This window comes from Monodelphis domestica, chromosome 6 (genome assembly GCF_027887165.1).
Source record: "Monodelphis domestica isolate mMonDom1 chromosome 6, mMonDom1.pri, whole genome shotgun sequence".
NCBI classification, from domain to species: Eukaryota; Metazoa; Chordata; class Mammalia; order Didelphimorphia; family Didelphidae; genus Monodelphis; species Monodelphis domestica.
The window spans coordinates 64,880,525-64,901,761 of record NC_077232.1 but is presented as its reverse complement, the minus strand read 5'-3'; the positions used below and the strand labels follow the sequence as shown (position 1 = coordinate 64,901,761).

At 42.2% G+C, this 21,237-nt stretch overlaps 1 protein-coding gene across 2 annotated transcripts in view; it reads left to right on the top strand.

The window, feature by feature from the left end:
- Positions 1 to 225: 225 nt before the first annotated feature.
- Positions 226 to 21,237, top strand: part of TUB (TUB bipartite transcription factor) — a 143,111-nt gene continuing 122,099 nt past the window's right edge. The window contains exon 1 of one of the 2 annotated variants that reach the window (XM_007497049.3): positions 226 to 669. In XM_007497049.3, the coding sequence (XP_007497111.1) occupies positions 539 to 669 (131 nt within the window). In that variant the 5' untranslated portion in view covers positions 226 to 538. The remainder of the gene's footprint in view (positions 670 to 21,237) is intronic. The other variant, XM_007497042.3, reaches the window with a different exon arrangement.

The following is a 21,237-nucleotide window of genomic DNA, read 5'->3' as shown; positions in this document are numbered from 1 at the left end:
TTGGCATTGACACCCCCCCCCCCCCAACCCAGAGAGGTAGATGCTCTCATCACCCTCCACCACCATTTTATGAATGAAGAAGGAGCCTCAGAGATTGGTTTGTCCGAGGTCCCCTAGCAGAATTCGAATCCATTATTTTTTCCGAATTCTAAATACTGAATCTGGCTTCACTACACCAGCCGCCTTCTCTATAAAAATAAAGAGAGCCCTTGGGGTCAGAAGAGGTTGTCTCTGCAATTAGGGTTCCCAGTGGAGCATCCCTCTCCCCCGCCGACCAACACACAGGTCCCCTGCCCCAAGACTGTTCCCGGGGTCACCTACCAGTCCGCTCCGCGCGGGCCAGCCATTGGCTGAGCGTAGAGAAGCTGGGGTAATCCTCCCCCTGTGAAGTAAATGGTACAGCCCGCAGCCCCAGGGTGGGGGTGGGGGCAGCTAGAGCCCCGAGGGGGAGGGGGGAGGGGGCGCCTTTATCCCGGGCTGCGCTCACTCAAGCCCAGCCGACCTGCCACCCTGGGTAGCGCGGGGACCGAAGGGACGCATGGCGGGAGCCCACGCGGGGCTGGGAATGGAGGGAGGCAGTGACTGCGGCGGCAGCGGCGGTGGCGGCGGCGTCGGGGTCGGCCGGAGCAGCAACCGGACTCTGTCCTATAGCCGCTGGAGTTATGACAGGTAGTGGCCGTCCTATCCCGGGGTTAGGGCGGGGGACGCCTCGGCCCGGACGAGGGGAGCGCAGGAGGAGCGGGGCTCAGGGGCGCGCGAAGGACTGCTAGTGCCCAAGTCTGGCCAGCTGTCGGGGCAGCCTGTGCCAGGGCGGCCACGCCCCCGAAGCCTGGCCTCGGCGGCCCCGGACGCTTTGCGAGCTTCAGCGTGTGACGGATCAAGAGGCTCTGAGCGTGTCTTAGAGGGTTTCCCCCTTGGGGCTGTTTGGGGAGGCCTTTGGAGATCGGCCTCGGGCGCCCGAGGGTACCTGTTGTGGACGCTTTGAGAGCCGTTAGTCCTAGAAACTTCCGGATCTCTCCCTCCCTCTTGTTTTGGACCCCTCCTTTGCCCTTCATAGTTTTACTGCTCTTAGAGGTCATGCCACTGCCCTCGCTCCTCCACTGGCCCCTGGGCTCCTAGAAGACCGACACCTAAATGGGTTTACTCCGTTTCTTTATCTCCAGCCTCACCCTAATTGGCATAGAAACCCCTCTCCACACAAAGCTTAGACTTTGATAAAAAGCGCTTCACTGAGGTCAGGTTGCTTGTTGAGTTAGGATCCTGGGTGCGTACCCTTGTTGGGTGCGGGCAGTAAAACCCCATCCACCGAGTCACGTCTGAAGTTCTTCTTAGCTGATTTTGGAAGGGCCTTCAGGGTGGAGTGGGGGGAAGGGTGAGCCTCCCTTTCCCTAGTCTTCTGGTGGCTTTTTGTTTTCTGTGTGATGATTCCCCAAGGCCAGATGGGATTGGGAAGACTTGGGTCTCTGGAGAAGCCGATGAAAGCTCTTCATTTTGTGCAGAATATTACTGTGTGTTTCCATTTGGAAGCTTCCACCTCCCCCCAGGACTGGGAACCTCAATCTCTGTGGGTGGCTTAAAGGGCCAGGCTGCCCTAAAACAGATTAAGGAGGGGAGGGGATAAATCGGTGGATGGATCACTCAAGGGGAGATGGAGAAGAAGCACTCTGGGTGGGATTAGACAGAGGCATATTACCACAAAGAACTGAGAACCAAGAATAATTCAAGGATTCCATCAAAATTTTACGTACCAGGAGAATAGGAAGTATGAATAAGAGAGAGCAAGGAATAACTGATGAATGGCCCATGTGTTTCCTCAATACCCCTTTGATATTGAGATATATAAAGGAAGAGAAGACCTGAAATGCCTGGGCACCTTCTAAGGAGAATTTACCAAAGAGTGGGCACAAGAGTAGAACTATTTGAGAGAGAGTAAATGGGTTTTGATTTGCACTGTTGGAGGGATGTGAGATCCTGAGATCAAGCCCTTCATTTTCCCCTCAGAGAAGTAAAGTGAGCCCCTTGAAATTATATTGGGAGTAGGTGCCAGACTGGCTAACTCTGCCCTTTGACTCAAATCCTGAGCACTTTGATTAATCAGAAAGGATATTACAGAGGGGATTGGGCCAGGGCTGGACTAGATGATTGCTTAGGTCCCTTTCATCCCTGAGAGTGTGTGCTCCTCACTCTACATTTTCAGTGACTAGCAAAGGTCCCAGAATTGAATAGGAGCTCAGGGAATTTTTTGTTTTTTAGATTTTTGGAAAATTTTATTTAATTAGTTAATTAAAATATTTTCCCATACTTACAAGCCAGGAAATTTTTAGTGTAGTGCCAGACTTGAATTCAAAAAATCTATGTGCCAGGTCTGGTTCTGCCACCCACCAAATGACCCTGGACAAGTCACATAGTAACCAACAAGCATTTATTACATATCACTACTAATAAATATCATTTATTCACTAGGCACTGTGCTAAGGATCAGAGATAACAAAGGCAAAAGGCAGTCCCTGCTCTCAAGGAGCTCAACATTGTAAACAACTACAGACAAATATATACAGGATAAACTGGAGATAATAAACAGAGTGAAGGCAGCAGCATCAAGGGATATCAGGAAAGACTTCTTGTAGAAAGTGGAATTTGGGGTAAGGGGATGAGGAAGGAGAATATTTCAGGAAACGGAGACAGCTAATGATAATGCATAGTTGGGAGATGAAATGTCCTTTATTTAAGGAACATAGATCGAGGCCAGTGTCACTAGATCACAGAGTATATGGTGGAAAGTAAGGTAAAAGAGGACTAGAAAGGTTAGAAGGGGGACAGGTTGTGAAAGGTGCTCTTAGCAGAGCCTTTCCGAAGCAGCAGGGTCAAGAAGACCTGAGTTCAAATCCAGCCTCAGACATTTATTAGCTGTGTGACCTTGGGCAAGACCTGACTGCCTCAGTTTCCTTTATTGTAAAATAGAGATAATGATAGTTGTCTCACTGGATAGTTGTGATGATCAAATGAGGTAGCATACAAAAGTGCTTAAAATGCTATGTAAAGAAGATCTGAGTTCAAATCCAGCCTCAGACATTTATTATCTTTGTGACCTTGGGCAAGACCTGATTGCCTCAATTTCCTCTATTGTAAAATAGAGATAACAACAGCTGTCTCACTGGATAGTTGTGATGATCAAATGAGGTAACATACAAAAGTACTATGTAAATGGCAGTTATCACTAAATGTAAAGCATCGTGCTAAATTTTGGAGATTTAAATTGGGGGGAGGGGGAAAAGGAAGAAAGGAAGCTGTCTCTGCTTCCAAGAAGCTTATAGTCAATTTCCTGGGGAGGGGAGGGGAGGGGAGAGAAGAGAAATATTGTACATTATAAGTAAATACAGAGTCTATACAGAAATGGCACAAATTAATTTAAAGTGTGAAAAGAACTTTAGCTACTTGGGGGGTGGGTGGGACTAAAAAAAGCTTTGTGTAGGAAATAGCATCTGAATTATCTTGAAGGAGGTTAGAGATAGCAAGATTTCAAGTTACTTTCTCTCCCTGGTCCTCAATTTTCTGCAAAAATGAAAGGGTTGAATGAGATGACCACTAAGGTTTCTTCCACCTGAGGAGGAATTGATTTCTGGATGATGCATTCACAGGGAGGCAGTTTAGATATCTAGTGACAGCAAACTGGGCTCTGTTTCTTAAGAAAAGCAGATACGTTGTAGCCTATGAGACCTTCACATTGAATAGAACTATTCAGTTCTATTTTGGAGGCAGGAGATAAGAGGTTCCCAGGAGTGGAAAGAGTTCTGGATACCTTTAAAAGCTCAGGGTTCCTGAGTTCTGCTATAATACTTTAGGTGCATGCCTTCCCCTCCTCAAGACTCAGTTTCCCCATCTCTAAAATGATAGGTCTTTCTTTGTATGCTCAGCTCATTGCTTAGCACTGTGCCTAGCACATAATTGGTAGGGTTTGTTTTTTTTTTAACTCTTACCTTCTGTCTTAGAATTGATACTAAATATTTGTTCCAAGGCAGAAGAACATAAGGACTAGGCAAGTGGGGTTAAGTGACTTGCCCAGGGTCACACAGACACTTAGTATCTGAGGACACATTTGAACCCAAGACCTGTTTCCAGTCCTGGAACTTTAGTCATGGAGCCACTTACCTGCTCCATAATAAATGCTTGTTGCCTGGTTGTTCATGGCCTTGTCCTGGTCTAATTTGCTACGATTCTGTGGTGTGGAATAGTCACCAAAGGCTTCTTGGGGGGTGGTGGGACTAGAACTGGAAGGGTGGCTGAGATTTGGATGGGATTTTAGTTGAGCAAAGGTGTGGAGGCATGAATCAACAGGCATGGTAGGAATAACTAAATCATGGTGAGGAGACCTGTTTGATCTGACTGGAGCCCTGGATCTAGAATCAGAAAATAAGGGTTCAAGTCCTGCCTTTGATATTTAACAATGAGTGTCACTTAACAGCATGCATAGTCTAGAGGAGGATCCTTCCCCTTCTTTGGGCCTCAGTTTCCAGATTTGCACTGTGATGTCCCAGATAGATCCATCAGAGCTCTGCCCCCATCTTTGAGTTTGGGTAGAGTTTGTGTCCTGCAGAAGTTCTGGTATTTGATTCTTTGGACAGCGGTTCCCATTAGTCTTTTGGACTAGCTTGATGAAGGGAAAAAAAGCTGAGAAAACATCCTCCTCCCCTTCTCTGCAGAGGTCGAGGTGTGAGGGAAAGCTATGAGAGGGGAACACTATAAATCTGGCAGACACGATAGGCATATCGACTGGTTTTTCAGAATGATTTTTTCTCTCTTTGAAAACCAGGATCTCCTCAGAAATGGAGGTGATTTAAAAGCAAAAGCTATCAATAAAAATCAGATTAAAAGCAAACAAAAAAGCATATTGTGAACAATATTTCCTCAGGCTGCCCTACCCTGCAGCCTAAATCAATGTAGATCCTTTCTCAATGCTGACTATCTTCTGCTAATTTGATATTGATTTTCACCTTTGCTCCAACAAGTCGATGGGCTGACTGTTCACCCACAGCAGATTCAGAAACAACTCCCTCCCTCGTCCATAACCGGTCATTTCCGAGCTGTTAAAATATAGTCGATTTCTCACCCCCCCCCCAACACTGTTATTTGGTGCTCTCCATGCCCAATGTCTGCAGTTTTCTTCTTAAAGATGAGGTTTACAGAATAGAAATGTCATACCTATCCATTGTTCACAAGCATTAGCCTTGTCAATTTTTTGATCCCAAGCCCCATTTTCTAGCACTGCTCACCTGACTACTGCATCTCTCAAGCTTAGCTGGGCTAGTCTTCTATCCTAGATGAATTATTTGGCCATGATAACCCTTGATACAAAGAAAACCCACTATCCTACTCTATGCTCACTGAACATTAAAGTGTATCCTGGGGGACAGCTAAGTGGCTTGGTGGATTGAGAGCTAGACCTAGAGATGGGATGTCCTGGGTTCAAAACTGAACTCTGATCCTTTTTTAAAAAAGAGAAATTCCATTTATTTTCTTATTTTATTGCAAATTGGTATGTTTATTATTTTTTTTTACCTATTACATATGATAACAAATTTCCACATTAGTTTTCCTAAGTTATTTGATTAAGCTTGTCTCCCTTCCTTCTTTCTCTTCCCCCTCCCAGATGATTTGATCTAGGTTATCCATGTATTGTCAGGCCAAACATATTTCCTCATTGTTCATTTTTGTAAGTGAATAATCTTATAAAGCCCAACCCCCCCAAACATAAATCCAAATAAACAAGTGAAAAATTGTATGCTTTCATCTGCATTTTGACTCAAAGAGTTCTTTTTCTGGAAGTGGATAGCATTCTTTGTTCTAAGTTCCTCAGAATTGTCCTGGATCATTGCATTGCTGACAGTTGCAAAGTCTACCACATTTGATCATTTCACAATATTGCTGCTACTATGTACAATGTTCTCCTGGTTCTGCTTATTTCACTTTGCATCAGTTCATGTAGGTCTTTCCAGCTTTTTCTATAATCATCTTGCTCATCACTTTTTATAGCATAATAGTATTCTATTGCTATCATATATCACAATGTATTCAGCCATTCCTCAATTGATGAACATCCCTTTAATTTCTAGTTCTTTGCCACTTTAACACTTACCTCTTAGAGTTTTTGAGAGAATCAAATTAGAAAATATTTGTATATGATACATGTAAAACCCAGTGGAATTGCTCATTGGCTATGGGAGGTGGGAGGGAAAGAGCATGAATCATGTAACCATGGAAAATATCCTAAATTAATTAATTAAATAAATAACATATTTGTAGAGTTTTGCAAATCTTAAAGATAGATATACATATGTATATATAATATAGATGTAAATTCTTAATGCTTATCATTATTAGTCATTATTTTGCCTCTCTGTATCTCCATTTCATCATCTGTAAATGGAAAAGATTGAACTAGATGGTTTGAGTAATCTCTTCTAACTCTAAATCTGTAATCAAAAGTATGTGTTGGCTTCAGTCTGAAGATTCTTGTAAAATTCTTCATGAAACTTCCCCAACTCTTCATCCTTTACTTTGGATCTTGGTTCAAAAGTGGCTGTTTCTTCTTTTAGCTTATCCTTATATAATATTGCATATGTAATAATATTATATAACACTTCAGGTCGAGATAAAAGAGCATTTCAAGGATTGCAGTGACCTTTATATGATGTGACTTCCTTTGATCCTCACAGCCACCCTGTGAGGAAGGTGCTATTATTACTCCGTGAGGAAATTAAGACAGACAGAGGTTAAGTGATTTGCCCAGGGTCACACAGCAAGTAAATGTTTGAGACGGGATTTAAGCTCAGGGTTTTTTGACTCCAAGACCATCATACTTACCCGTTCAACAAATGTCCCTTGAAACATTTCTTGTGGCTTTTGATTATAGAATGAAACCCACTGAGCTAACTCCTTTATTTGCTTTTCCTAGGAAAACCTGAAAGCCATCCTTTTTTTCCTCCTGCTCCCATCTTCTGGTTTTATTTATGATGACAATATCCCTAATGATCCATAGACTTGTTGGTTACTGGACAAAGGTCTTACAACAAGAAGACCAACAGTTAAGTCATTGTTTATGAGGTATCTAAAAACTGTGTGATCTCTAATATTCTCTAGGGGGCCACACCACAAGAGAAAAGTGGTTTGTATTTTTCTTTGTATCAGGGGTTGCTATGGCCAAATAATTCATCACTGTAGACTACCACATCTCTCAAGCTTAGCTAGACTAATCTTCTCAGACAGCAAACACAGTCTGGAAATGTACATGAAAGTGTTTAAATGTGCTAGACCCTTAAATCAGAAGTATAGTTTATGCCCCACTATGTAGGTATATCATTTCAGAACCCCGTATTCTTACCTCTTATTCACTACCACTTTGTGATCCAGTGACAACGGCCTTCTTACTATTCCTCCAACATTGAACACTCCATCTTCCAACTCTGTATTTTCACTGCCTATTCTTGTGCCTGGAATTCTCTCTCCTCCTTTGGATTTCTTCAGCTCCCCTCTAAAATCCCACCTTCCAAAGAAGAATCCATCTTTTTCTATCTCCCTCAATGCTAATGTCTTCCCTCTCTTAATTATCTCCATTTGAACCACTAGGAAGCTTGTTTATACCTAGTTGTTTGCATTATCTGCATTTTTTAATGTATTTATGTATTATGTAAGCTTTTGGAAGAAAGGACTGTCTTTTGCTTTTCTTTGTCTCTCCAGCATTTATTAGCACCTAGTACCTGGTAAGTGCTCAATTAATTCATGTTGACTGGCTAACTGAAGATGTAGACTCTTGCTGAAATCACTGGGCAACCTTTTTTACAAAGTTCTAAGTCTTTGTGACACTCGTTTCACCATCTCTGGTAATTGGTTTTGTTCAGGCTTATTCTGACTCTACCCATTCTTCTTCCTAGGTACCTAGAGGTCACCCCCAATCCCTCCTCCACTTCTCTACTTTCTGCTATACATTCCAAACCCACAACAGCTTATTTACCATAGAGAAGAGAGTGGTTTATAAAAAATAAAATATGGGGCTTACTGGCAATAAAAATACATCTATTCCACATATTGCTTTGTAATCCCTTCCTCAGTTAACTAGAAATAACTTGCACATTGGATGATAAAATTAGAATTCCAAAAGATCCAAACAAATTAGAATTATGGACCAAAATATGAACATGCTGAAATTTAACAGAGATCAATATAAAGGCTTACTCTGGTGAGGGTGATGCCTTGAAATCAAGTACAAAACGGAGAGGTATAACCAGACAGTAATTTATGTGATAAGATTTGGAGAAGAATACTATGAATTAAAGCTAGAAATGTAAGGCAGTACCTGCAAGGCACAAGAACTTGAAATTTCCTGGGCACCACTGAAGGGTTGTTGTTTTTTTTTTTTAACCCTTACCTTCTGGCTTAGAACCAATATAGAAGAAAGGCATCGGGGTTTAGTGACTTGCTCAATCACATATGGAGGAAGTGTCTGAGGTCAGATTTGTACCCAGGACCTCCCATCTCCAGACCTGGCTCTCTATCTACAGAACCATCTAGTTGCAACTGCCTCTTACATCCCCACCCCCCAAGAGTTTTGAGTAGAGGTATATCAAGGTATATCAGGACCATATCTTTGGTTGATGCAGTTTAGAGCTGAAAGAGACTTTAGATATCCTTCAACCTCCTCATTTTACAGATATGGAAACTGAGGCCCAATAAGCAGAAACAATTTGCCCAAGGTCACATGGATAGGAAGTTGCAGAGTTGGGATCTAAATAGCCAGCCTTCTTTCTATCACATCTAGCCTGCCTGGAAGTTACTCCTCAAATCTGGGAAAAAGAATTCTAGAGGTAGTATGAATGAGCTTCCTCATCTCTGGCCCCCACTGAAACACTGGGGGGAGAGGGAGAGAGAGACAGAGATAAAGATGAGAGAGAGAAAGAGGGAAAGAGAGAGGAGAGAAGAGAGAGAGAGAGACAGAGAGAGAGAGACAGAGAGAGAGAGAGAGAGAGAGAGAGAGAGAGAGTTGGGGAAGAGGGGCTATATGCTGCCTTCCTGTGGGATTATATCCAGTTCTGGGTCTTTCCTCCACTCCACTCTTTCATCTAGCCAAAGCTTAATTCCTCTTCCCCCCTCCAATCTAAGATCCTTCTCCGGGCATCAGGTGCTAGAACCTCAGGGAATGCAGACTAATTATAGCTGAAACTGGGCCAAAGCTTGCCTCATTAGCTGTGCCCTACCCTGGGAACCACCCTTCAGCAGGTCCCTTTAATCAGCTTCTCCTTCCTTGTCCCTCCCAACAAATAAGTGCTCCTCGACCCTAGACCTTGCGGGTTGCCTGGAAGGCTGTGAGACAGACCATTTTGGACAATGCTTCTCCTTCCCAGGGCGTTTGGACTATGTCAGTCTTCTTGAACTCATTTTAGAGCAGAGAATATCAGGGCAGGGAGGGGCCAAGAAACATTAAAAGCTAAGATTGGAAGAAAGATGTCAGAAAAGAGAGGAATCTCAGTTTATAGAATTTCAGGTCAAGGAGGGACCTTAGTACTTACAATAAATAGTGTTTGGAACTTGGAGGGACCTTAGGATATAGAACACAGAATGTCAGAGCAGGAAGACAACTTGGATACTAGAATGTTATCTGAGAAGAATAATAAAGATGATTTTGGGCAGGGAATCCCACAATCTCATATTTGGATGGGACCACAGAGCTCATCTTCTCCAAACTGAACCTGACCCAGAATCTCTGTTTTGTCCATCCATGCTTTACCTCTTTCAGTATTATAAATGGGAGGGGGTGGCCTGAGGCTTAGCAAGTGAAAAGGATTTGCCCAAAGTCACACAGGCAGTCAGTGTGGTCGAGATAGCATTGGAAACCCAGTTGTTTGATTCTCCATTTAATGCAGTTTCAAGATACAGGCACTGCCTCCTTAATCCTGCTGGGATTTAGGGGATCTGTAACTAAGGGGAGGGGTTTCTTAGGGCCTCCTGGGTGATGCCCTCCTGTACCCACCTTCCCCCAGCTGCAACCCTATTCTTTAGGAGTAAGGGGTGGAAGAGGAAGAAGAGAACAATTTCCTCTAAAAGCCTATCCCAGAGCTGCACCTCTGCTCTCTCTTGGGCTAGAGGGATGGGTGAAAAGAATTTCCCCTCCCCTCCCACAGGCAATTGGTCTGTGATCTGGCTCCTCCCAAATCCAGAGGACAGGTGTTCAGGGCATGAAAGAGGGGATGGTAATGAGCTGTGACATATTGAGGTCAAAGAAGTAGGCAGCCACAACCCTGGTGGATTGAACAGAAGAAGGAACATAAACCCTGTGTGTCCCATGAGGAAGGTGCCATAAGAGCTGAGTGTAATCAGTCACCAAAGGAGAGGGAAGTGTGCCAGTAAACTTGTCCCCACTTGGAAATAGAACACATTTTGTTGCTTCCTGGAGCAGTTTTGGCTTTTCTCTGGGTCAAGAGTACTTTTTATTTCCATGCACTTCCATATTGGTCATTGTTGTAAGAGCACACTCACACATAACCAAAGCCCCAAAAGAAAACCATGAAGACACTCATATGAAAGAAGACTCTGACATTTCTTTCTCTGGAAGAGAAAAGCTTTCAGGATTGTCTCAGATCATTGCATTGCTGAGAATAGCCAAGTTTTTACAGCTGATCATTGTCCAATATTACTGTTACTGTGTACAGTTTTCTCCCAGTTCTGCTTATTTCTCTCTGCATCGGTTTCTGCAGCTCTTTTTAGCTTTTTCTGAGATCATCTTATCATTTCTTTTTTCTTTTTAAATATTTTTCCATGGTTGCATGATTCATGTGCTCTCCCTCCCCTCTTCCCTCCCCCTTCCTGGAGATGACATGCAATTCCACTGGGTTATATATGTGTTATCACTTGCTTATTTTCTTTTAGCACAATAGTATTCCATTACTAACATGTACCACAATTTGTTCAGCCATTCCCCAATCGAAGGGCATCCCCTCATTTTCCAATTCTTTGCCACTGCAAAAAGAGCTGCTATAAATATTTTTGCATAAGTAGGTGAAGGTCTGATTTAAAGGAACATTTTTTTAAGCCCAGCTTGTGAGAAGCAATGAGGGACGGATAGTGCTAAATGGGCAGACCTTTTTGGGAGAGTTGTATTCTGTTCTGAGGATGTGTTTTAAGAATGATCAACTGAGAGTGTGCCTAGGGAAGACTTACTCAAATGGAGAGAGACCTAAAACCAAACAAACCCATGCAAGGATTGGCTGGAAGAGTATACTTGGGAATGTTTACTTCTAGAAGAGAATATTTGGATGGGGAATGGAATGACCAGTCTTCATATACCTAAAAAGCTTCATGTTCTACCTGGCGCCAGAAGGAAGAATGCCCAAGAATGTTGGAAGGGATCTTAGAGGATGAGTGTCTAATCTGGACACCCAAAGTTTAGTTAAGTGCCTTGTCTAGGCTACATAGCTAGTTTGTGTCTTAAGGCAGGATTTGAACCTAGGTCTTCCTGACTTTCATTCCTGTGCTTTATCTACTTCACTGCTCTGATTCTCTTGTTGCAGAGAAGCAAATTCCTGCTAGGGATAGGAAGCATTTCCTAACAATCAGAGTCATCCAGAAATGGAATAAGCCCCTTTGGAACTAGATGACCTAGAAGATGCCTTTCAACTATGAGATTCTCTGATTCTCTAGGACTTGATTCCTGCCATCCCAAAGTTACAATCTAATAAAGTACTTACTGGCCTTATTATTGTACATCTGAGGTTGGAAAGATTCCTGAGGGAGGGAATCAGGAAAGGCTTCATGTGAGGGGCATTAGAATTGGGCTGATGGGAATGGTTTGTACAAAGGGTAGAAATGAATCCCCTGTTTCAGCTTTCTTCGTGGGATGGGGGTGGGTGACCCCAAGAATTTGTCCAAGGTGTATGTGGAAAAAAAAAGAAAGCACCTGTGTTGAATGGGCTGAGTTTCTCCCACCTTATCCTGCCCACGATTAACATCTTCCTCGGTCTCACTTTTAATGTAACTGGAGAAGCATAAGCTGCTGTGACCTGCTTTCGACTCCCCAATCGCCCTATCTCCCCAGGAAGAGGACTGGGTGGGGGGAGGGAAAGCATAAAACGAGTGGGACTGAGCCAGTCTGAAGTGAGGGCCTGGGTTCCGGCCTGTGGCCCTGTGAGGATGGGGTGCCGGGGGACCCAACAAAGACAGGGGCAGGGGGTAGTGCACCCTGCTGAGTCACCAGCCTGGCTCATTCTCTAACTACTGGGTATTAGATCACACCTGTCTAGCCAGCTCTTAGCACCCGGGCCAGACTAGATAGGGGCGCTGTCCACATTTCGGTGCTGAAGGATAGTCCCTGCTACTGTTGTGCCCCCCCCCCCCCCCCATCCCACCTAGTCCTGTCTGGCCTTCTAGAGTAAGAAGCTCAGATAGATTTGGGTAGGGGTGGGGGGACGCTTATTGAGAAGGCTCTGATGCTTCCTTTGGACCTCTGAAGCCCTGTGTGCCCAGACGGGGATCCTGTGGTCTTATCACCAGCTCTGATCCTCCATTACTGCAATTTTCACCACTCCAGGTAAGTATCCAGGATTGGGTTCAAGGGTCTTGCTGTGACCTGGGAGGGCTGGAAGGGATCTCCTTCAGGGGTCCTCTGAGGGCAGGGCAGAACAGCGCCTAGCCCCACTAGATGGATCTCAGTGGTGTTAGAGCAGCATTCAGATTATCCAGATATCCATTCCTCGGGCTGGACAGAGACATTGTGTCTGTCAGAGGCAGGACTTAAATTCAGGTCTTCTTTACTCCAAGGCCAGCTCTCTATCCATTATTCACTCAGCCTTTCTAGGAACTTTATTGCTAATATGATTTTATTGCTAATAATACTTTCCTTAGTGCTTCCAAAGTTTGCAAAATGCTTTCCTTGCAACAGTCCTGTAAGGCAGATAGCACAGGGTGATAGTGACCCTGTTTTATAGGTGAGTAAATTGAGGCAGAGAAGTTACTTGCTTAGGGTCACAGAAGTAGGACATGGGGTTATCCAAATCTCTTAACTTCAAGTTCAAGGCTCTTACTAATACATTTTAGAGCTTCACTACAGGGCCAGGGATATTTTCTAATTCAATTTTTAGTTCAATTTTATTCAACATATAAGGCACTACTTTAGGCTCTGGGGATGCAAAGACAAAACCAATTTTTATTAAAAAGTCCTTCCTCTTGAGGAGTTTACATTCTACTTTTTGAGCTGAAAGGGGTTTTCAGAGCTCACCTCGTCTAATGGAGGTTTCTTGTCTCCCCAACCCAGGCCACTTTCCTTGATTCTTCTGCATTATTCTCCACTCAGGGATTGTCAGCTGGGCTCTCTTCTGTCTAACAAGTTAAATCTCCCAGTCTAACTCATCTATCCCCTACACCTTAAGAAAGACACACTTAGCAAAGTCTGAAATCCCCTTCTTGAAAGACTACTAGCCTTGTTTCTTCATCTCTAATTTTCAGACCTTCTCCTACACCTCCTCCAGTCCAAGGTCAGCAACCTCAGAAAAAATGATTCAGAGGGTAGTCATTGGATAAATGGTGCAGGGAGTGCGACTTTCTGTCTTGTAACAACTCTTAAGACAGAAGAGCAAGTGTTAGGCAAACAGGATTAAGAGACTTGCCCAGGGTTACACTGAAGTCACATTTGAACCCAGATCCTCTTGACTCTCTAACCATTGAGCAACCCAACTGCCCTTTTTGGGGGGGGGGAAGGGGCATGGCAACAGGTCTTGGCTTTACCAATTACTAGCCATGTGATCTTGACAAATTTCTTTCCCTCCTTGGGCCCGGTGCCTTTATTGTTCAGAAAGTTTATAATAATACTTTGTACTGCCTACCTCACAGGGTTTTTGTCCAGAAAGAGTGGATAAATGAATGAATTTTAAAGAAGCATTTATTGAGCACTTACTATGTGCAAAGTATATCATAGGATCACAGATTTAGATTTTAAAAGAATCTCAAAGCACCCTTGTTTTATAGATGTAGAAACTGAGGCCTGAAGAGCTTAGCTTAAATGATTTGCCTGATTGACTACTTAGGGAATAAGTAGAAGAACCAGTGGCAGAACAAATATTATCTAGTTTGATTTGAACTTTGGTCTTCTGACTTCAAATCTACCCTTTCCACTGGATCATGCTTCCTCTTTAGATCCCTAAAGTGGTATAGAAATGGGGGCTATTATTATTACCATCATTATTATCTCACTTAAGTTTTTATTATTTGAGCAAAACAGAAAAGAGCAACTTCAATTTTCCAACAGTTACAAGCTGTTTCATCATGGACAATTGTAGGGTCACAAGACCATAGAATTAGAAGTGGAAGAGATCATGGAGATCATCTAGTTGAACCCCCTTATTTTATAGGTAACAAAACTGAGACCCAGAGAGAGGAACTGTCTCATTTAAAGTCTAATGGGGAAATAGCTAGGTGGACACTTACTAGCTGTGTGACCCTGGGAAAGTCACTTGATCCCATTTGCCTAGTCCTTACTGGTCTTTTGCCTTGGGAACCAATACTTAGTATTGATTCTAAGACAGAAGGTAAGGGTTAAAAAAATAAAGTTACATAGGCAATAGGGGCAAAATCAGGTCTTGAACTCATGACTTCCCAGATTGCCACAAGTCATATCATCCTTCTCCCTCAATTTTCTTTTCTGTAAAATGGGCATCATATACCACTCACCTCACTTGGTTGTTTTGAGATAAGTACTATATAAATATGAGCTGTTATTTTGGAAGGGGATCTGGAAATGCAAAGGAGGGATCCTCTCTATTTAAAACTATTCCCATTGAGAGGTAGCCCTAGGGCTTCTGGCTAAGGGCCATTGCTCTCAGAGGAATCTGCAAACTGGAGGTTTCATTGGGGCTAGTTTTATTGTTCAGCTTCCCTAGACGTAGAAGACAAGGGGGCTAAACCCACAAAGTCCCTAACTGGGAAACATGACTCTCTCCTGTTCTCCCAGTGGAACAGGGCAGGACCTGATCTGGTCTGGGACTGTACCTCTTGGGGCCTTTTCTAGGCCATGGGAATCAGGTGACAGCACTCTTCCTAACATGCTTGTTTGGGAAATGGGGAGACCATGCCTCTCCCTAGCCCTGCAGGCAGTCACACTGTCTTTCTGGGGAAAGAACAGTAAATCATAGACTCATCATAGACTCATTTAGAATCTCAGAGGGACCTTTGAGATTACTGGGTCCAAACCCTTCATTTTACAGATGAGGAAACTGAGGCAAAAAGAGATTAAGTGACTTCCCTGGGGTCACAGAGCTATTGAGGTGGGACTTGGATCTAGGGTTATACTGAACTGCTTTTCTTTAATCCTTCCATCTAGTATGGGAGACCCAGGAAGGGAAAGTCACTTCAACAAGCAAGTAGTAAAGCTAGGATTCAAACCTTCCATTCTACCAGGTAAGGAGCACCTAAGGTGACCAGGCTTTATCAAGAGGCACCTAGTGCCAAGATACGTAAGCCCCAAAACTTGGCACAGATCATTGGCCCCCATCTCCACAGGCAGAGCCAAATGGAGAATTAAACCAGGCTCTACTCCCCTGGCCCCTTGAGAAATCCTATGTAATTGATAATGGCCCTGGAAATTATGGAGATAACTGACAACTAAACCAGGCTGCCCAAGATGGGAGGGACCAGGGAATGTATATTTATTAAGTGCCTAATTTTGATCTTTACAATTATAATAATGATGTTAACAACTAACATTTATATAGATCTTAACTGTGTGCCAAGCACAGTATTTTTTTTTAAACCCTTACCTTCCATCTTGGAGTCAATACTGTGTATTGGCTCCAAGACAGAAGAGTGGTAAGGGCTAGGCAATGGGGGTCAAGTGACTTGCCCAGGGTCACACAGCTGGGAAGTGTCTGAGGCCAGATTTGAACCTAGGACCTCCCATCTCTAGGGCTAGCTCTCAATCCACTGAGCTACCCAGATGCCCCCCCCCCCAAGCACAGTATTAAGTACCTTACAGTTATTACTTCATTTGATCCTCACAACAGCTGTGGTTTCTGTCTTAGTAACCAAAAATTCCAATAGGTTCTATTGTTATCTCCATTTTATAGATGAGGAGACTGAGGCAAACAGAGGCGAAATGACTTGCCTAGAGTTACTCAGCTAGTAAGGTTTCTAAGGCTAAATTTGAACTTGGGCTCAGAATGTTCTATATACTTCACTATGACTAGAATGGAAATTAACCAGGAGATCTCTTGTGCCTAGAGTGCCTCCAAAGGATTTTCTTAAATTGAATGGACATTCAGAAGTCCCTTAGAGCTTTGGACTTCTAGGAATATGTGATGTTAATTTCTTTAAAAAAAAGTTTCATTGATGCATTTTGTTCTGATTTATGTATTGCTATCATTTCCCATTGTCCTATCCACAAAGAACAAACTTCTGCAACAAAAATGTAGTTAAGCAAAACCAATAGACATATTGACTATGTTTGACAGCCTGAATATTATGATTCTTTTATAATTTTCTACCTTAAATATTGCTCTGATCATTTTCAGCATAGTATGAAGTCAAAAGACCTGGGCTGGTTTTAGTTCTATAATTACTCTTTTTTAAAAAATTAATTTTTTAGTCAATTTAGAACATTATTCCTTGGTTATAAGAGTTACATTATTTCCCTCTCCCCCCTCCCCCCACCCTTCCTGCAATTTCACTGGGTTTTACATGTGTCCTTGATCAGAACCCATTTCCATGTTGTTGGTGTTTGCACTGGGATGTTCATTCAGAGTCTACATCCCCAACCATATACCCCTCGACCCATGTAATCAGGCAGGTGTTTTTCTTCTGTGTTTCTACTCCCACAGTTTTTCCTCTGAATGTAGATAGTGTTCTTTCTCATAGATCCTCCCAAGTTTTTCAGGATCACTGCATTGCCACTAATGGAGAAGTCCATTACCTTCGATTGTACCACAATGTATCAGTCACTGTGTACAGTGTTCTCCTGGTTCTGCTCCTTTCACTCTGCATCAGTTCCTGGAGATCGTTCCAGTTCACATGGGATTTCTCCAGTTCATTATTCCTTTTAGCACAATAGTATTCCATCACCAACATATACCACAATTTGCTCATTCCCCAATTGAAGGGCAGCCCTTCATTTTCCAATTTTTTTGCCACCACAAAGAGCGCAGCTATGAATATTCTTGTACAAGTCTTTTTCCTTACCTATAATTACTCTTTGTTTGACCTTGGGCAAATTTCCTTCATTTTCATTTCTTCATCTGTAAAATCAGTAATTGGACTAGATAATCTCTAAAAGTTCTTTCTATCTCTCAAAACCTATGAACTGTAACTTTGTGAGTTAGTGCAATCACCTTCATGTCTTGGTTTTCTCATCTATGAAAGGTGGAGACTGGACTCCATGGTCTGCAGCTCCCTTCCAACTCTAGAGTTAGTCAATGTACATTTGTTAAGCACCTACTATGTTCCAGGCTCTATGCTAAGTACTGGGGAGACAAAAAGAGACAAAAGATAGTTCCTACCCTCAAGGAGCTCACCATCTAATGGGAGAGACAATAAGCAAACATATGAGTTATATACAGGATAAAGAAGAAATAACTAAGAGGTAAGGTTCTGGAATTGAGGGGTTGGGAAAGCCCTTCAGTAGAGGATGGGACTTTAGTTGGGACTTGGAGGAAGCCAGGGAAGTCAGGAGATGGAGATGAATAAGGAGAGAATTCTAGGCATGAGAGGCTACCAGTGAAAATACCTGGACTTAGGGATGGAGTGTCTTATTTGTGGAACAGTGAGGAAGCCAGTGCCTATAGGTTGAAGAGTATATGGTGAGGAGTAAAGTATAACAAGACTGGAAAGATAGGAGGGGGCTAGGTTATGCAGGACAATCCCAAACAGAACATTTTGTATTTGATTCTGAAGGTGAGAGGGAGTCATTGGAGTAGGAAGATAATATGGTTAGACTTGTGCTTTAGGCAAATCACTTGGGGGATTGAATAGAGGATGGAGGGGGAAGTTACTCATGGGAGGCAGACTAACTAGCAGACTATTGCAGTGGTCCAGGCATGAGGTTTTAAGGTCTCAGTTTCTTCATTTGTAAAATGAGAGGGTTGGACTTGATTATCTTTGGGTCCCTTCAAACTCTAATGACCTGATCCTTTTCCAGCCCCCCCAAGGGAAAATTTTCTATTTTATTTTTTCCAAATCCAATTCCAAGTTTTAAGATTCATTTTTTTTAAATGTGAGTTTCAAATTCTCTTCCTCTTTCCTTGAGAAGGCAAGCAATTTGCTATAGATGATCCATATTCAGTCATGCAAAATAGATTTCCATATTAGCTACTGGCAAAAGAAAACAGACAGAAAACCTCAAGAAAAATAAAAAAGTGAAAAAAGGCAGGCTTTGATCTGTATTCAGCTTCCATCAGTTCTTTCTCTGGAGGTGGAGAACATTTTTCATAAGTCCTTCAGAATTATCTTGGATCATTGTATTTCTGAGAATAGCTAAGTTATAATGACCTGATTCTAAAGCAGAAAGTTTTTAGTAATTGAGGAAGGGAGTAGTACTAAGGAAGGCTTCCTGGAGGAGGCAACATTATAGCTGAGCCTTAAACAATGGGTATTTTTTTCAGCAGGCAAAGGTGGCATTCTAGCCATAGGAAATGGAAAAAAGGCAATGAGAAAATAATTGCAACAATGTGGGAAAGATGAAGAGAGGCAGTGTTGTTGAGTGGTGAAAGCATGTTGTAACTGTAGTCTCAGGGCTCTGGTCCAAATCCCAGATTTGCTCACTTACTATCTGAGTGACCTTGGACAAGTGACTTTCATTCAGTTTATTCACCTGGAAACCAATTGGACAAGAAGAGTAGTTTCAAACAAATAGAAATGGATCTCTGCTGGATGAATATTGACTTAAACCACAAATTAACATTATCTATGTTGTATTGTAGTTTTATATATTCTAACAAACATTTCTCAATGATATTTTCATCTGATTCAGAATGTAGTTTTGTAAGCTTTCAACCTGCTTTTGGGTCTCAAGTTTGACACTTTTGGACTAGATGACTTCTAAGGTCCCCTCCAGCTCAGAAATCTGTGACTCTGTGATCCTTTGTGTGGTTGATAAAAGGGCTAGTATGAGATAAGACTGGAAGGTAGAATGGTACCAGATTGTGGAGAACCTTGTTTCTAGAAAGTATAGAGAGTAAGGGTGGTTTTAGAGTAAACTATGAAGAGTACACAGTATTCAAAATGAAGACCAGTATGCTTTCTACAAGAGAATACAAAAGGTCTTTGAGAACATCTATATATACTCTGGTTATCAGGGAGAATTAAATATTCCTTATGAGAAAAAAGGCTTCAATATATAGAAACAAGGAAGAGGAGGAGGAGGAGGAGGAAGGAGAGGAAAAAGAAGAGGAAGGAGAAGAAGGAAGAGGAGAAGGGGAAGGGAAAGGGGGAAGAGAAGGAGAAGGAGATGGAGAAGGAGATAGAGATGGAGATGATCTGTGTTAGGAGGGAGGAGGGTGGAAAAATATTACTTGAACTACCCAGTGTAAAAGTTAGCTGAGGAAATGATGGGAAGAAGGAGACTATGGAATGCTAAGAACTAAGGAACTGCACTCTTTGAGGAGGAAGCCTTTGTCTTGATATGCACTGTTGAGAACTTATTGAACTTATCCAATAGGTTTAGAAGAAACAGTGATGAAGATTGATGGCTCCCTGCTGAAGGAAACTAAGGCAGCTATTTATTTACCCAACTATAACAGTAGATCTACCAAGATCCTCAAATCTTCTTGGGGCTTGTATCATGGACCTGATAGGGAACCCCAAGACTTGTCAGACTTGGTAGAGTCTACTTCTTCTGATGATTCACCTGGATATGCGGAATTTAGTCATAAAGAATCTAGAAAGCATCACCACGGATGATGAAATCTCGGGCAAGAAACTGAGAACCTTTGAAGGGAGAGGTGTTGTTTTCAATAGACAGCAAAGAGATTCAGAAAAGGAGGACAGATTTGGGAAGAGATATCTGGGAAATGGATTTGGATTTCTAGACCAGATGTGTGTGGCCAGCAACACTTCTAAGTGCTGTTTGAAAGAGATTAAATTGAAGTTGCAGAATGTTTAGCAAAATAAAAAATAAATCAATAGAACATAAATAACATTACATTTTAAATTTAAGTTAATATGCAGACACAGGGATACTGTTTTTAATAATATTTTATTTTTCCTCTCAATTACATGTAAAAACATTTTTAAATCTTCATTAAAATTTTTTTTAAGCCAAATTCTCTCTCCTTCCTCTTTTCCCTCCCTGAGATGGCAAGCAATCTGATATTGATTTTTTTTAACCCTTACCTTCTGTCTTAGAATCAATACTGTGTATTGGTTCTAAGGCAGAAGAGTGATAAGGGCTAGGCAATGGGGGTTAAGTGACTTGCCCAGGGTCACATGACTAGGAAGTGTCAGAGGCCAGATTTAAAACCAGTATCCACCATCTCCAGGCCTGGCTCTCTATCCACTAAGCCATCTAGCTGCCCCACTGATATAGATTTTACATGGACAATGCATTTTTCCATATTAGTCATTTTGTAGAAGAGAACTTGAACGAAAAATATAGTATGTTTTGGGTTGTATTTAGACTCCATCAGTTCTTTCTCTGGAGATTGATGGCATTTTTCATCATGTGTCTTGGGGATTGTCTTGGATCACTGTCATGCTAAGAATAGCTAAATCATTCACAATTATGCATCATACAATATTGCTATTACTGTGTACAATGTTTTCCTCATTCTGATCACCTCACTTTACATCAGTTCATGTAAGTCCAGATTTTTCTGAAACCATCTTTCTCATCATTTCTGATAGCACAATCATATTCCATTATAATCATATATCACAACTTTTTCAACCATTCCCCAATTGATGGACATCCCAATTCTTTGCTACCACAAAAAGCTGCTATAAATATTTTTGTACAAATAGGTCCTTTTCTCGTTAAAAAATCTCTTTGGGATACAGACCTAGTAGTGGTTTTGCTGGATTAAAGGGCATAGTTTTATAGACCTTTGGGCATAGTTCCAAATTCTTCTCAGAGTAGTTGAATCAGTTCACAACTCTATCAACAGTATATTATGGTATTTCAGTTTTCCCACATCCTCTCCAACATTCATCATTTTCTTTTATGTCATATTAACCAATCTAGTAGGTGCGGGGTGGTACCCTAGTGTTGTATTAATT